The sequence below is a fragment of the Penaeus monodon genome, chromosome 1, assembly GCF_015228065.2.
Source record: "Penaeus monodon isolate SGIC_2016 chromosome 1, NSTDA_Pmon_1, whole genome shotgun sequence".
Taxonomy (NCBI): Eukaryota; Metazoa; Arthropoda; class Malacostraca; order Decapoda; family Penaeidae; genus Penaeus; species Penaeus monodon.
Genome location: NC_051386.1, coordinates 25,022,902 through 25,038,162, shown reverse-complemented (window position 1 = coordinate 25,038,162; position 15,261 = coordinate 25,022,902). Strand labels below are relative to the sequence as shown.

At 41.5% G+C, this 15,261-nt stretch overlaps 1 protein-coding gene across 1 annotated transcript in view; it reads left to right on the top strand.

Annotated features, from left to right (window-relative positions):
- Positions 1 to 6,434, top strand: part of LOC119572205 (GPI transamidase component PIG-S-like) — a gene marked incomplete in the record, with an annotated part of 85,466 nt that extends 79,032 nt beyond the window's left edge. The window contains 2 exon segments of the mRNA XM_037919183.1: positions 4,138 to 4,361; positions 4,671 to 6,434. Coding sequence (XP_037775111.1) covers positions 4,138 to 4,361; positions 4,671 to 4,785 — 339 coding nt within the window.
- Positions 6,435 to 15,261: the final 8,827 nt, after the last annotated feature.

The following is a 15,261-nucleotide window of genomic DNA, read 5'->3' as shown; positions in this document are numbered from 1 at the left end:
ATATATTGGTAGTACAGTCCCTGACTCTGGGCTGTCAGACCAGGAAGTTGGTTAACAGTGATAGTATCTGTACAGAGGGACAAAGTTACATGTCCTCAAAGCCATTCTATCTTTTCACAAGCAAAACTTTGACAGTATCCTGTCATGTTGGTTTGTTTTTTGCAACAGAGCCTTGCTTTTGAACATCAGGTATAATTGGCAGGACCACATGTCTAACCATGAGACTGGCATAGGACTTGTTACTTGTGCATGTTGATCAAATCTGTCATGATGAATAGTAATAGTATTATGATTACAACTATGAATTATTCTTATTTTACCAGCAAGGTAATAATAATGATGATAACAATAAAAATACAAATGGTGATTTTGAATATGCAGGTATGACCTCAATAATGAAAATAATGATACTAGTCATTGTGATCAGAATTTAAAAAATAATGATGATGATAATAGTAATAATGATAATGACGTTAATGAAAATTATAGTAATAGTAATGATAATTATAATATAAATTACGAGGATAATAATAAAGATAATACTTATGTAACATAGAAATAGTAATGATAAGCCAATGATGATAATTGGTTGTCATCAACATTATACAATATATTTGATTGTATGGGGGTTTATGTTGAGACCCTTCCATGTAAGTGAACAAAACACCAGTTAATTTCTATGGTAGTTTCACTTAAATAAACCTTTTATCTCACATTTTACATCTCATAGATATGTTATGTGATGTATGATATGTTAAACACATGTTGCTGTATTCTGGCTTATATCATATTCTGTAATGCTTTATATACACTTTCACTTAAGTGGTAAACTTATTCTCAGATATTTAATTATGGCAAATTGACATTTGTTTGCTATGTTTAGACAGGGTACTCACGTTTATAAAGATAGTAAACACAGACATTTATTGAAATTATGATCATATTAAGCAATTAGATCTGGATGCTTCACTGCCATCAAGTGGCCCAAAATACAGACATTAGGCTGATTTGAGTGGCCACTCTGAGGGGTGTGTAGTTTGTAGATTGGGCGCACATGAACACTCATTTGCAGCGATAAGTCTCCATGCCTCTCTTTTGTAATGTTATTTTCTCTTTTTCTGCTTCAGTATTTTTAGCTTTTTTGCTGTTTTCCAACATCTATATTTTTCATCTGATTTGCTTTATCCAAATGGAAATAGACTGTTTTCCTTGCACAGACTTAATATCTCTCTTTTTTTTTTCTTAAATTTCTGTTTTCCATAATACAACCTTCTACTACTTGATACCTTTTATCGGCTCAGTCTATTCCAAAGCACCTACCCTGATCATTACCCACTCCCTCTCTCCATTCTCCACAGTCTTCTTCATTTTCAGCCCCCTCCTCCTATATTACTACTTATTGTCCACTTCCCCATAGTACTACCTCACTCAGTACCACTCCCTCTTCCTCCTGTCCTTCAACTACTTTCACCTCTACAAATTTATCTTTTAAGTACTCTTTTTATCCCAGCTAAGTGGGATCCATTTTATGTGATTTCCCCTATTCCCCTTACGCTATTCCAACATTGTCTCCAAAAACAACTAGGCAATGTTTCCTTTCACAGCTGTTTTGATTGTTCATCCTTTGTCCCTTGAGTCCCAGGCTGGCAAACCTGTTCATGCCCAGCCTCACTCCTCCTTTAATACTTATACTGGAACTGTTTCCATCTCCCCAACTGATTGCCATGTCTGTTACAAGGATTGGTCAGAATGTGAAAATGACCTACTTGCCTGCCTCATTTACTATTATACAGTATCAATATAGTGTTACATTATTCCCCCTAGAGTCTGCCAGAAGTCGTACACCAACATTGCCAAATTTATCTTCCATAGACATGGTCTCTCCATGACATTTATATTGACGGAGAGTCCTACTCTGTCCAGTGATAGTGACCCCTCCCCAGTTAATATCAGAAATTTTGCCATTTTTGCCACTTTACATGAGGCCAAAGAGGAGGCATGCCATTGAGGTTTTTCTTTTATTCCCTACTCCAGTGCTGTTCTTTGCTCTTCCCTTTCCTGTTCTCCCCAAAATGTTTCTATGTTTCCCCCAGTGCTTCTTCCTCCTACTCCTTACATTCCCACTTGTACCCCCTTCTAACTTCTGACTTCTGCTGTGTGGTAATTTAAGTGCTGAAAGAAGGACTGCATCTGCAGAGTATGTGGTAAAAATAACTGTATTTTGTAAATGAATTATATATTTCATTCAACAACAATGATTACTTGTAGAATAAATTAGTATAATTAAAAGGTTGTTTTTGTAAGATTAATATAGAATTTATATGCCTAAAATCACATATTTTTTATGTGTGAAGGTCCTTTAACCCTTTCCCGACGGGTAGTATTCATAGTAGCCCGGGCCTCGCTGCCGGGGGCTTATATTGTCGTCCTAGCATGCGTGACCACTCATGCCAAATACCAGCATCCCATGCCATTTCTTCGTAATACTACGAAAATATGTCGTATTTTCAGTTTTCATTATTTTCTAAAGTCTCTACTTGCCATACTTCCTGATAAATCGAGACTGAAGGGTATTTTTGTTTGTTATATATACTCCATAGTTGATCATTATTCAGTCTATAGTCTGAATAAAATAAGCTGTGTGTGGCATCATGGAGTTGAAATCGTCGGTTTGTTGCATATTATTATTATTAATTATTATTATTAGTTATTGTTATTATTATTATTATTATTATTATTATTATTATTATTTTTATTTTCTTTTTTTTTTATTTATTTTTTTTTTTATTTTTATTTTTATTTTTTTATTTTTATTATTTTTTTTTTTGCATAGTAAAAATGAGTGTTAAAAACAACTTAATCACACTTTCAGTGGCAGAAAAATAATATTTTGCCGTGATTGTAACAAAAAAAACTCATGGCATGTCCATACACTATGGCATGTACATACATGCCCTGGGCAGATAGTCCCGCCATGCCATGGCATGTGCGTACATGCCACCCGTTGGGAATGGGTTAAAATGTCAGATGAGTGTGGTGCAAGGTTTCAGAAGAATCCTAGATGTTTCATACTTAAAAACAGGACTGATGGATATTCCAAAGAAAACATTGTTCTTGTGCTTTCCAATTTAAATATTTACTAGATTGAATTGATTCATTTGAATGGGGTAAGAGTTACAACCATTTTTTTACATTTTTGTATCTAATTTATTATCAGTATTCTTCTTTGTCATGTGAAGATTTATACATTATTGTGTGAGAACACTCAGTAATGTATAATTTGCATCCTAATGGTTAACTGATAGATTACGATGGCATGGGGTTGACTTCATGGCTGATTTGGTTATGGTTCTGGGTGACATGTTATTCAGATCATAGCTGACTTGAGCTTGGCTCTAGGTGACAGATCACTCATGTCATGTTGATAATGTGTGCATTACTTTTTATGAACCAAAACATGGCACTCTCTTGCTGCTGACATGAACATGAAATAACCTTCAATCTTGTTTATGTGATAACTGTCCTTGTGTCAACTACTCTCATTGTCTTTTGGCACTCTGCCAGTCATGAAGTGTGACACACAAAAGGGAAGTAATAAAGCCATGGAGGCAGCAGCCATATATATCACTACAAGATTGACACAATCCATTTGGGTTTATTATTCATCTGAAGAGGAATTTGTGAAGAATTTGAAAAGTCACAATTTAATTTCAATTCTTACTGTGGCTGTTTTCCTTTTTATCACTTTATACAGTCCTGGGTTTGGTAAAAATAAGATTGCTATTTTTCTTCTTCTTTTCTTCAATAAAATCACATTCATTGAAATGGACATGAATGTCATAATCAGGCTGCTACTGGTTTGATCTAGCATACCATGCATCTCTGAATATGAAAAGCATTAAATCATGTTGTGCATACAAGTAACAAAAAAAATCACTTCACTTTGTTGGTGCAGCACAGCAAATGCTACACACAGGCTACATCTGAAAAATGTTCTGGAGGTAAACCTAGTCTACCACATTACTACCCAGAGCAGAAACCAAGTGAACCCTATATGCTCCTGGAGGTAATAGGTTAAGATTCATTTTAGAAAAACAGATTGACATTTGATATAATACACATTTATCCCCTTTTCAGTCCCTGTGTGAATTGGTTGGTGAGATCAGCAACATGGTAATCAGCGATGAAGTTGGAGGATGGGTGTGGGGTGCAGTGGAGGAGTGGAGGGAATGTAGCAGTGCAGCAAGAGAAGGCAGGCTGCAAGAGGCAACTTTCTACTGTGGTCGATCCTTCACCCAGGCTGATGCTGCCTTCTTCCACCCATCCTTGTTAGCACTTCTGTATTTTCCGGATAACCAAAAGTACGTGTTCAAAATCATTATTTTGTCCTCTTTGAACTTAGTGCTTCTGAGCGATTACTTAGTAAAGATGCTGATAGACTGTACCATTCATTTTCCATTCATCTTTCATCTTTTAAACTTAGTGAGAAATTTAGATTGGAGAAATGAGTAAAATATACCTTGAGTTTGAATTTACTTAATATATACAATAATTTTTACAGAATGAAGATTTTCTGGGTTATTGGTTAACAGACTTTGTTTTAATTGAAAATATGAATTTTCTCCCAAAATCTTTGAATGCTTCATAAGTGACTTGTTGTTTTTCTCCAGGTATGCCATCTATGTTCCACTGTTTCTGCCAGTGAGCATCCCTGTCATCTTGTCCTTCAAAATGCTCCTTGGGCTGTACAAAGGGTCTGTAACCTTGAAAGTAAAAGAGGAATAAAAGAGTCTTGTAATTCATTCAATATGCAACAAGAGAAATAATGTTTGTTTTTGGGTTACAAGATTACAAAAACTTATTGTTGCATAGATCACTTGCAATGACTTTGATTTCAAAGCACTTTGTTCACCAGTGTCATGTCTAGTGCAGTGCATATGATAACAGCATCATAGAAAATATGATTGTAGATACTCTTTACTGAAAAAGTGGCTATGAACAAATTAAAAGTCTTACTGTTCAAAGCAGGTAAATTTCTGTTTAATGTCTTTCTAATTCTTATTATGACTATTTTCTTATGTATATATGGACAGAAATCATATTTCTTAAACTTTTTTATGTCAATATTGTAGTTTCATATGTTCCAGGGCATTCCAACATATGGTTTGAGATATATAGCACTTTCAGAGTTTCAGATATTAATTTTCCTAGGTAGACAACACCTCTGTAACATATTAAGAGTTATTTTAGATGAGGACTAATGAGTTCCCCACATCAAGTCATTGATTGCACATTTGAAAGAACTAGTTGAAAATTGTGAATTATGAGGTCTTGCTATCTGCCTGTAAGGCAGAGAACTCTCTGGATTGTCCGTTATAATAAAATTCAGAATGCATTCCTATTTTCGAATGAATGCATCTCACATCTTTGTATTAAAGTAATCAGTCTTTCCTATAATGTATGGGCCAAGTAGTCAGGTAATAACCAGTATCAACCACTGCTTTCAATATTGCTCTCTGCAATATATTACCTTGTAGGGTAATTGGATAGTAATGATGATGGATTTGGAAGTGAAACATACTGCAAATATGTTATAATTAGGTAAACTTATTGAGCAATTCAAAATTGGTGATGCACCAATTTTTTTTTTCCCATTAGCAGTAGAAAATCACTGGATTTTTTTTCTAGAGCATGAATAACATAACAAAAACATTTTTTTTGTTTTTTATGAAACCATAAAAGAATAAAATATTAAATCAAGACAAAAATACAGAATTATACATTAATCATTGACTGTTGCACAAAGTGGCTGCTTTCCTTCTTGGGTTTCCATTAAACCACAGGGAGACCAGATTAATACAGTGACATCACACCCAGTCAAGAACTACATCAGGGCCTATGTCACCAAGCACTTATTTTATTCCAAGGTAGTTGCATTTCTAGGATTTAGTCTTATCTCTACCCACATAGTTTTTAAATCAGAAAGTGGCAGTCCTTCAAAAGATTACTGTGTTATGATAAGAATATGCTCAATTGTGCAGATGTATGCTTGATTAAGGCATAACCCTAAGGTTAAAAAGGGTAAGATTTAATAGAGGTCTAGTCTCTTTTGGTGATGAAAGGTATGTGTTAGGAAAGTGAAAATGCATGATGAATAGCATGGTAATTCCATTTCTGTTTTATGTAAGTGGAATTTATTGTAAAAATGTTTACTCAATGTAATTTGTATCTTTACATCCAGAACAGTTTCATGAACAGTATTAATTAAAGTCAGTGTAATAATGTTCATATTATTAAGAATAATTGTGTGCATTTCTGTCTTTGGACGGACTGATTTGGGCTAATAAACTTGTGTAGTAGCGCATTTATGTATAGATGTACACACTTTCATCTGGAAATAGCCAGTGTATGTATGAAAATAAAAAGATCAACTAGTTTTTATTTAATTTCATCCAAAGAATTCCTAGTAGAGTACCTTATAGTGACAGACATTTGGTTCCTGTCTATTTCTGTCTAGTTCTAACTTAGTCTCAATATTTTCTCAAGCTGTATTCTCTCTCTCTCTCTCTCTCCCTCTCTCTCTCTCTCTCTCTCTCTCTCTCTCTCTCTCTCTCTCTCTCTCTCTCTCTCTCTCTCTCTCTCTCTCTCTCTCTCTCTCTCTCTCCTCTCTCTCTCTCTCTCTCTCTCTCTCTCTCTCTTAATTCTCTCTCTCTCTCTCTCTTTCTCTCTCTCTCTCTATAAATTCTATATTATATGTATAATTATATATATATATATATATATATATATATATATTATATATAATATAATATATATATATATATATATTAATATAATATATATATATATATATATATATATAATATATATATATATATATATATATATATAATATATATATATATATATATATATATATATATATATATATATTTTCTCTCTCTCTCACTCTTGTCTCTCTCTTCTCTTCTCTTCTCTTCTCTTCTCTTTCTCCCTATCTCTCTCTCTCTCTCTCTCTCTCTTTTTCTCTCTCTTTCTCTCTCTCTCTCTGTAAAAGGCTATGAACCTTAATACAATGGCTGCAGTGGCTTTGCAGGGTTAGTGATAATGGCGTGACTCTTTATTGATAAGAGTTCAACACAGTAAAGGAACACACAAGATGATGTCTATACGAGTAAAGCGGTATGCTGGGTCACGCATCAGGTCAACCTGCCCGGAGGGGGAAGGCTAGGCCGACCTTACCACACTGGATGCTGGCGACGAACTCCTCTAAGCTTAGGTCCTCCTCGGTATAAGTAGTGACCGTCCCAGCTGCCGAAGTGACTGAAACAGCTGGAGGAAGGATGGGGGAAGGGAGGTGAGGTCACTGGTCCCGTCTGCTACATTGTACGGTGCTCGGCCACCTACTCACGTCTCACCCTCGAGGTGTCTTGGATTTGCCTCAAGGGTGACCTAAGCTGGCTGGTCATCTCGTTTTTGCATGCATTGTCCTGGTGCATCTTTGTGGCTGCTCGTTCCTGTCGTCCTCTTCTTCCTGGTCTTTGGTATAATTTGTCCATCCTTGACATTCACCTGTCCTCGAAAGTCTTGCACAGGTCCTCCTTGACTTCGGATTTGTCTAGACTTCCTCGTAGTCCTCGTCCAGGCCTAACTTGGCGGCGTCCTCGTCCACATGTCCTTACAGATCTCGTCCAGGTCCTTCTCGGCAGCATGCTCGTCCGCCAGGTGTCGCCCATCCACAGCATCCTGGGGCGACTGGTACCTGCGCTAGCGAGTTCCCGGTTCTTCGCTGGATCTACAGGCATCTCGGCAGGCAATGCCCGTCCACTACATCATGGGACGGCTTAACACCTGCTCTGACGAACATCCTGGTCCGCAGGCCTATATTGATCATCCAATGACATCCTTCCCACAGCATCCTATGGTGACCGGTTCTGCAGCAGGGTCCTCCTTCAGTGCCGTGACGGTTATCGTCAGTCCGACTGCAATATATAGTCAGGGGAACCAGATCATACACGTAAGGAACAGATAGCAAGAGAAAAAGAAAGGCAACAGAGAAGAGGGGGTGTTAAGTACCACTAGCCAGTTATTTATATAAGTTTGCGGTTTTTAATGTTTGTTTTTAAATTTATTTTTGTCTTTTTTTTTTTGTGTTTTATTTTCACAAAGATAAAGAAAAAATAGGAGAGGGAGACGTCAGTAGCGATCCGCATGGACCTGGCTTGAACTATCAACCGTCTCTGATAAATATGAGAGTAAATAAGGGAAATGACAACGGCAATCCAAAAGGATTAACTTGTACCAATTGTCGTCACACAGAGAAAAAGTAAATGTACGAGTCACCTGTCAAGACTGACAAAATTGCGGGCTAAAGAGATACATCATAGATCTTATGCCGGCAACTACGACAGCAACAAACCCTATTAATGAAAAGGTTCTGCGTGGATGAGTGAGTGAGTGTGTAAGGATGCACGTGTGTGTGTGTGTATGAATGACAGCAAGCTTGAATGAGAGTGTGAGAGTGACCTCACACACAGAATGAATCACAAACACGAATATTAACGTTCACTATAACAAAACTGAAGTAAATTAGAAATGCTAGCTATATAAAATTATTTCAACTACCACATTGAATTCAACATTTAATGATATGCGACAGAATGTACGCATGAATGAATGGTGACGTGAAAAAAATATTCGCCAACTTTTAGCAAGCAAATCTTGGGATCAGAAAATCTGAACTGCCGGGGTAGTCTAGCTATGCATGTTAGACTTCATCGACGGGGTATCTTATACCCAAAATGCCGTACACTGAGCGAACAGAGCCAGGAAACTGCTCTTTTCTGTGTATCTGTGTTGGGTTCTCATGACATTCCCTATGGATATCTACGAATCACATGATCGCCTGGGAATTATCCAAACATGCAAGTGACTTCGAGAGGGTGTGATTAATAAGCGAATAATTATTCTAGCTTAAATCCTAGTCCTACATTAATTAACGGACATAACCACGGGTCACACCACCTCAAAGTTGCCGACTGAACGAATAACTTCGGTTTTACCTGTACCTACTTTTCGAACGTCGGAGCGCAGATCTATTAGGCGGTTACGCAACCCTGGGGTATATCAGGCAATCCTGTGCACTATGATATGGGGGGGGAGATCCCACGCTATATTCAAAATAATACATTTTAATAAAATAGCAATGCAAGCTCTGTTCTAGTGCTGATAGAACGTGTCACCAATAAGCAATGTAACAGTGCTACAGTTAATCCCCAAGGTGTTATAAAACAACAACCAAATTACGGAAAACTTAGCGGTCATCTCTTCACCCTTTCCATGTCGCCATCAACCGGGAAAAGAGAAAGCAAGGTCAGGTCAAGACAGGAAAACAACCGGTCATCTATTGACCTTTTCCTTATCCCAAGTGACCACAAGCGAAAGAAAAGGGGCGGTCAGGTCGGGGCGAGGGGAGAAATGAGATAACAATTAAGTGATATTTGTGATAAGATGAGATCAAGAACGCGTTAACTTCGTTGCAGATGAAACAACATAAATCTCTAACAACGAGAGAAATTAATTAATTACTTAACTAACGAACGATATTCATGATTGTTGACCACATACCACGATCACACGGTTAATGCGATCTGAGGTCAAAAGAACAGAGTGAGAACTGCCATTTGCTGTCACTTGGCAATTTTACCCACAAAACTAATGGCTTAACACATTTATGAGAGTAGGAAGGGAAAAGAAATAAGAAAAGGGGAAGGGAGGGAGGCCCAAACATGTGCTTATGCGTTTTTTTTTGTTTTTTTTTCTTAGACATGTCTTGGAAAGCGGCCGAGGGGTTTTTCTTCGAAGGTTTGCGTTCGTGCTGTGAGCCGAAAGGACGCAGCGACGACCCTGACACCAGTCTCAGTCTCAGGAGAACTCTAGTACAATGGTGAACAGTAATGAGCGGGGGAGCGGAGGAACAAGCCGTGGGACGCGGTTGGGTGCTGCTCCTGTGAAGACCTCGTGTGTGCCCTTGTGACCTGAGATAAACCTGGTGTTGCCCTGTATTGTGCCTATAGAAAAGTGTACGGGTAAATAACTTGTGTAAATAAAGGGAAGACTGTCATTTTGTGTTTACTTCGTGCCCTGCCTCGCCACTTGGCGTTTCCTCTCCTGGTGTTCTGGGACGCTGTGGTGTTCGGTGCCTCTTGGAGCTGTTCAGTGTTCACGACCCTGTATATAACACGCCGTCTGCCTAGCCTGCTTTGTGTTGGTGGCAGAGAGACGAGGCGGTCGGCGTAACAAATGGTGCCAGGAGTGGGATTTGTGATATTTGATCAGTGAGATCGCCGATTTATCATGTCGTCCAGAGATAGTGGCAGCCATGAGGGAGAGGAGGCTATGACTGAGGCAGGCACGAGTGACGTGAAGCCGAGCCAGATGGACCTGATCACTGCCATGCTGGCCGGTATGAGGGAGGAAATGGCACAAAGGGCAGAAGAGCAGGCACAGAGGGCACGCGAGCAGGCGCACCATCTCGTCGAGATGCAGGCAAGGAAGGCAGAGGAACAGTTCTGCCAACTTGGTGAGGTGCTACAGAGCAATCTTGCATCTGTGAAGATGGAAACTCGGCAGTACACCGACAAGGCCTGCAACAGCGTGAAGAGTGAACTGATGGAGGAGGTGCAGACTCTGAAGGGCGAGGTTCAGGGCCTGAGGGAGGAAGTGAAGGAGGAAAGGCGGCGTCACGAGGTAGTAACGTTGCAAGCAGAGAAGGCAGACGAGGTTCTGGCAACAGATGCCAGAGTGTCAGATTTACTGGGGTCTGCCTGGGGTCCGTGGCAGGAAACCCCCGGGCCTCGCAGCGTCGTGTCGCAGCCAGTGGTCGCTGCAGAAGGCTGGGGACCCATTGGAACCGCTCCCTTGGGTATAGGTGGCGGCAAACTCGGACCCGGTGAACCTGCCTCGTTGCCTCCCTCACCCCCTTCCTCCCCCCCGGGCGTGTTAGCTCACGGCACGCGTTCTCCACCCTGCAGCCTCTCGGCCTCCAGACATTCTGTGAGGCGTAAGCCAGCTGAGTACGACGGGAAGGTGGCCTGGGAGGCATATGTTGCCCAATTTGAAATGCTGGCATCTGCCCAGGGCTGGAGCCAGGAAGAGAAGGCCCTGCAGCTGGTAACAACGCTAAGGGGCCCCGCGGTGGAAGTGTTGGGGCATCTGCCGGCATCCCAACAGGCCTCTTACACCAGCGTGGCAGAGGCTTTGAAACGCCGTTTCGGGCACCACCACCAGGCCGAGGTATATCGGGCCCACTTGAAGAAGCGGACTCGTGAGCGTGGCGAGACACTGTCCCAGCTGGCGCAGGATGTGGAGGCGCTGGTAAGGAGGTCGTACCCTGCGGCTGCGGAAGAGATGATCGTGGTCCTGGCCCGTGATTTCTTTGTTGACGCTTTACAGGACCAGCAGCTGCAAATCTACGTCAAGCAGGCACACCCTGAGGACCTGCAGGTGGCGCTGGCGAGGGCCTTGGAGTTCGAGGCCTTCCTGAAGGCAACCAGTGGCCTAGGGCCAGCTGCTCAGCCCCGCCGTGACCTCCCGGGCCGGAAGGCTAAAGTGGAGAAAATAGCATTGAGGAAGGTGAGCCCGAGAACTTTCCAAGGCTTGTGTGGGGCTGCGGAGAGGTAGGGCACAGACGTAGTCAGTCTCTCAACCGGACGGATTCTGATGCCTTCCAGCAGTGCTGCAAGGACTGTGGCAGGTATGGTCACCATCCAAGTGCATGTCCTAAGGCTAAGGAAATGGTACAGGCGGAAAAGGCTGGAGAAGGGGGCCGAAACCCAGCCGTCCTCAGTTCCCGGGCCCCGACTTGGGTAAGCTGCCGTCGAACCAGCACGATGCAGGTGGAGGGCTCAATAGATGGGAAGCCATGCCGCCTGACAGTGGACACTGGGGCTGAGAAGTCCCTAGTGCGGCCTGATATGTTGGCCAATATGCAACTTCCAGACGCACCACAGAGACTGTGTGGTGTCACGGGGCACTGTGTGCAGCTCAAGGGGCCAGTGGAGGCTCGTATTGGCGTGGGCAGCACGGTGCAGCGGCTTCCGGTGTATGTGGCCGATCTGGACGAGCACTGCTTGCTGGGCCTTGACTACCTGACGCAGAGTAAGGCGTGTGTCTGACCTGTGGACGGAAGCTGGTGAGGTGCATGGTGAAGATGTGCCCTTGCTTCCAGAGGTTGGCTGTGGCAGAGGTAGTACGGCTGAGCGACTGCACCTTGCCCCCAGGACAGAGTCTAGAATCCGGTGTCGACTGTCAAGAATGATGCGTGAAGTAGAGGGCCTCATGGAGCCCATTCAAAACCTGCAGCTGGCTGATGGCGTAGCGGTTGGGCGGAGCCTTGTTGGACCAGGGGAGGGGTAGTTACAGGTTGGTAGCTAACTTCTCCAATAAGGACCTGAAGGTGCCAGCTGGTGCAAAGCTGGGCACTTGTGAGGAAGTGGAGCATCCAGAAAGAGACGTCGGGGAGCGAGGAGTTGGTTGGTGTGGGGGCCGTTGCCTGACTTCCTCGAGGACTTGGGCGCACCGGCTGGGGCGGTACCATGGGCCAGGAAGTTACTCCTGGGGCCATGGTGAAAAAGAAGATGACGTAGCCCAGTAGCGGCGATGAGGACGTGGCAGACGGGACCGAGATGAGGACGAGCATTTGGACGGTGAGGGCGATGGCAGCAGACGTCAATGGTGACCAGAGCCAGGTCTTGGGACAGGAGATACCCCTCTGGGTGCCACTGCCAATCTACCGCCGCCCACACCTCCTCCAGAGCGACCCCAGCGAAAGCGAAGAAAGCCGCGCTGGATGAAAGAGGGTGGTGTTTCTGAGAACTGAATTTATTTAAATTTCTGTAGTTGTTTCGGTTTAGAATGTCAGAGCAGACGGGCGCCTGCTGATAGGGGGGGAAGTGCTACGCCAGTGGGTCTTTGCTCTGTGCGAAACATGTGTAACATGAAAAGGATGACCGGGCATGTGGTTAACATGAAGGGACCTGGGCAAACATGACGCAGCGGCTGGAGCGGGGGAGCGGAGGAACAAGCCGAGAGACGCGGTTGGGTGCTGCTCCTGTGAAGACCTCGTGTGGCCCTTGTGACCTGAGAAACCTGGTGTTGCCCTGTTATAAGCTGTATGTGCTGTGTGACATGCTGGTTTCCCCCCTGTAGTGTGCCTATAGAAAAGTGTACGGGTAAAACTTGTGTAAATAAAGGAAAGACTGTCATTTTGTGTTACTGTGCGGTGCCCTGCCTCGCCACTTGGCGTTCCTCTCCTGGTGTTCTGGGACGCTGTGGTGTTCGGGCCGCTTGGAGCTGTCAGTGTTCACGACCCGTATATAACCACGCCGTCTGCCTAGCCTGCTTTGTGTTGGTGGCAGAGAGACGAGGCGGTCGGCGTAACAATATATATAATATATAGTAATATATACATAATGATAGTAGAGATATACGATAAGATAATACAATATATATATATACAGATATATATATACAGTAGATATGATATAATAGATATAGAGATAAATATAGATAATACAATATATATATATATATATAATAATAGTAAGTAATATAGAGTATGATATATAGTAAAGATAAATATATAGATATATATAAGATATATATATATAAGATCATATATACATATATATATATATATAGTATAATAATATATATATATATAGATATATATGAGATATATAATAGATAGATATATATATATAATATAATATAGTATTATGATATACACACATATATACAGATACACACATACACACATAGACACACACACACAACATTATATAAATATAGAGATAATAGATATATATATATAAAGATATAAGATATATGTATATATTATAGAGTAAATATAAGATACATATATAATATAAATATATATATATATATATATATAATATATATATATAGATAGTATATATATTAATGTATATATATTAATAATATATATATATATATTATATATATATATATATATATATATTTTATATATTAAAAATATATATATCTATATATAATATATATATATTATATATATATATAAAGGTGTGTTGTGTAGTGTGTATATATATATATATATATATATATATATATATTTATATGTATATAAAATAGGTATTTTTACATTCCAGTTAAGCTGTCAAAGGTTGCTGATGAACCTGTAGCTAGTAGACTGCAGTTACTAAAAAATGACCAGACTTTTGTTCCTGCTCCCCCAGACACCCACGTCTGGCGACAGATCAAAAGGAAAAGGCTCCCTGACTTCCTAAGAGGAAGGAAGCACCTCCCCAGCCAACACCGTATACCTCCAACAAAAAGGAGTTTCCGGCCATTGCAAGTACAGAAAAAGAACCAGGGAATAAAGGTACAAAGAACACCGCAAGAGCCTCCCCAAGAGCCGATCAACTCTTCTTTGATAAGGAAGATATGACTCCTGTTGACTGCTGTAGTCACTGCAGTAGCAACAGCTTTGGGAAGGTAGAGTGAAGAGGCGGAGAAGGCAGTCACGGTCGCCGTGACAGCAATGACCCAGACTGCTGCAGCCCTGAAAGGGAGGAAGCTGGACAAAGCCAAACCAGCTTCTACCCCACCTCAGGGCGGGACTCCCATCCCTACTTCAACCTTGGCCATGCCCTCACAGGCAGAACCAAAACAGGCTGAATCTGTGCAGTCAGTCAAAGAACATGCCGAACTTACCCAGCATGTCCAGGGAGGGGTCCTAGACCTCACCTTGACCGCTGCAGCTCTGGTGGAGAGAATCAGATGGTGTGTCGATGAGACTTACAAGTGATCACTATGGTACGGATGCTGGCCCAGCCCCAATGCCACAGCACATTCCTAGATGGAAAACAAACAAGGCCAACTGACAAGCCTTTCAGAATGCTTTATTCCACTGTCTTAGATGCATTGAACCCCTACAGAGTGAAAATATCGATGTGCTTGAAGCCAGACTTTTCAGTGTCATAAATAAAGCAGCCTCACAGACTATACCTAAACTCGGCCATGGCCCAGGAGTTACAAAGACGCCTGGTACTATAATGACAAGGTTAAGGAAGTCAACCACAGAGTGAACATGTGCAGAAAACAATTTCAAAGGCATAAATGGAAAATGAAACCCACACATTAGCATCTCCATTGGTTCATAGCACAGCCATGCTCTTAAGCACAACCAACATTTACATCTGTGGTAGTATTCCTAGACCT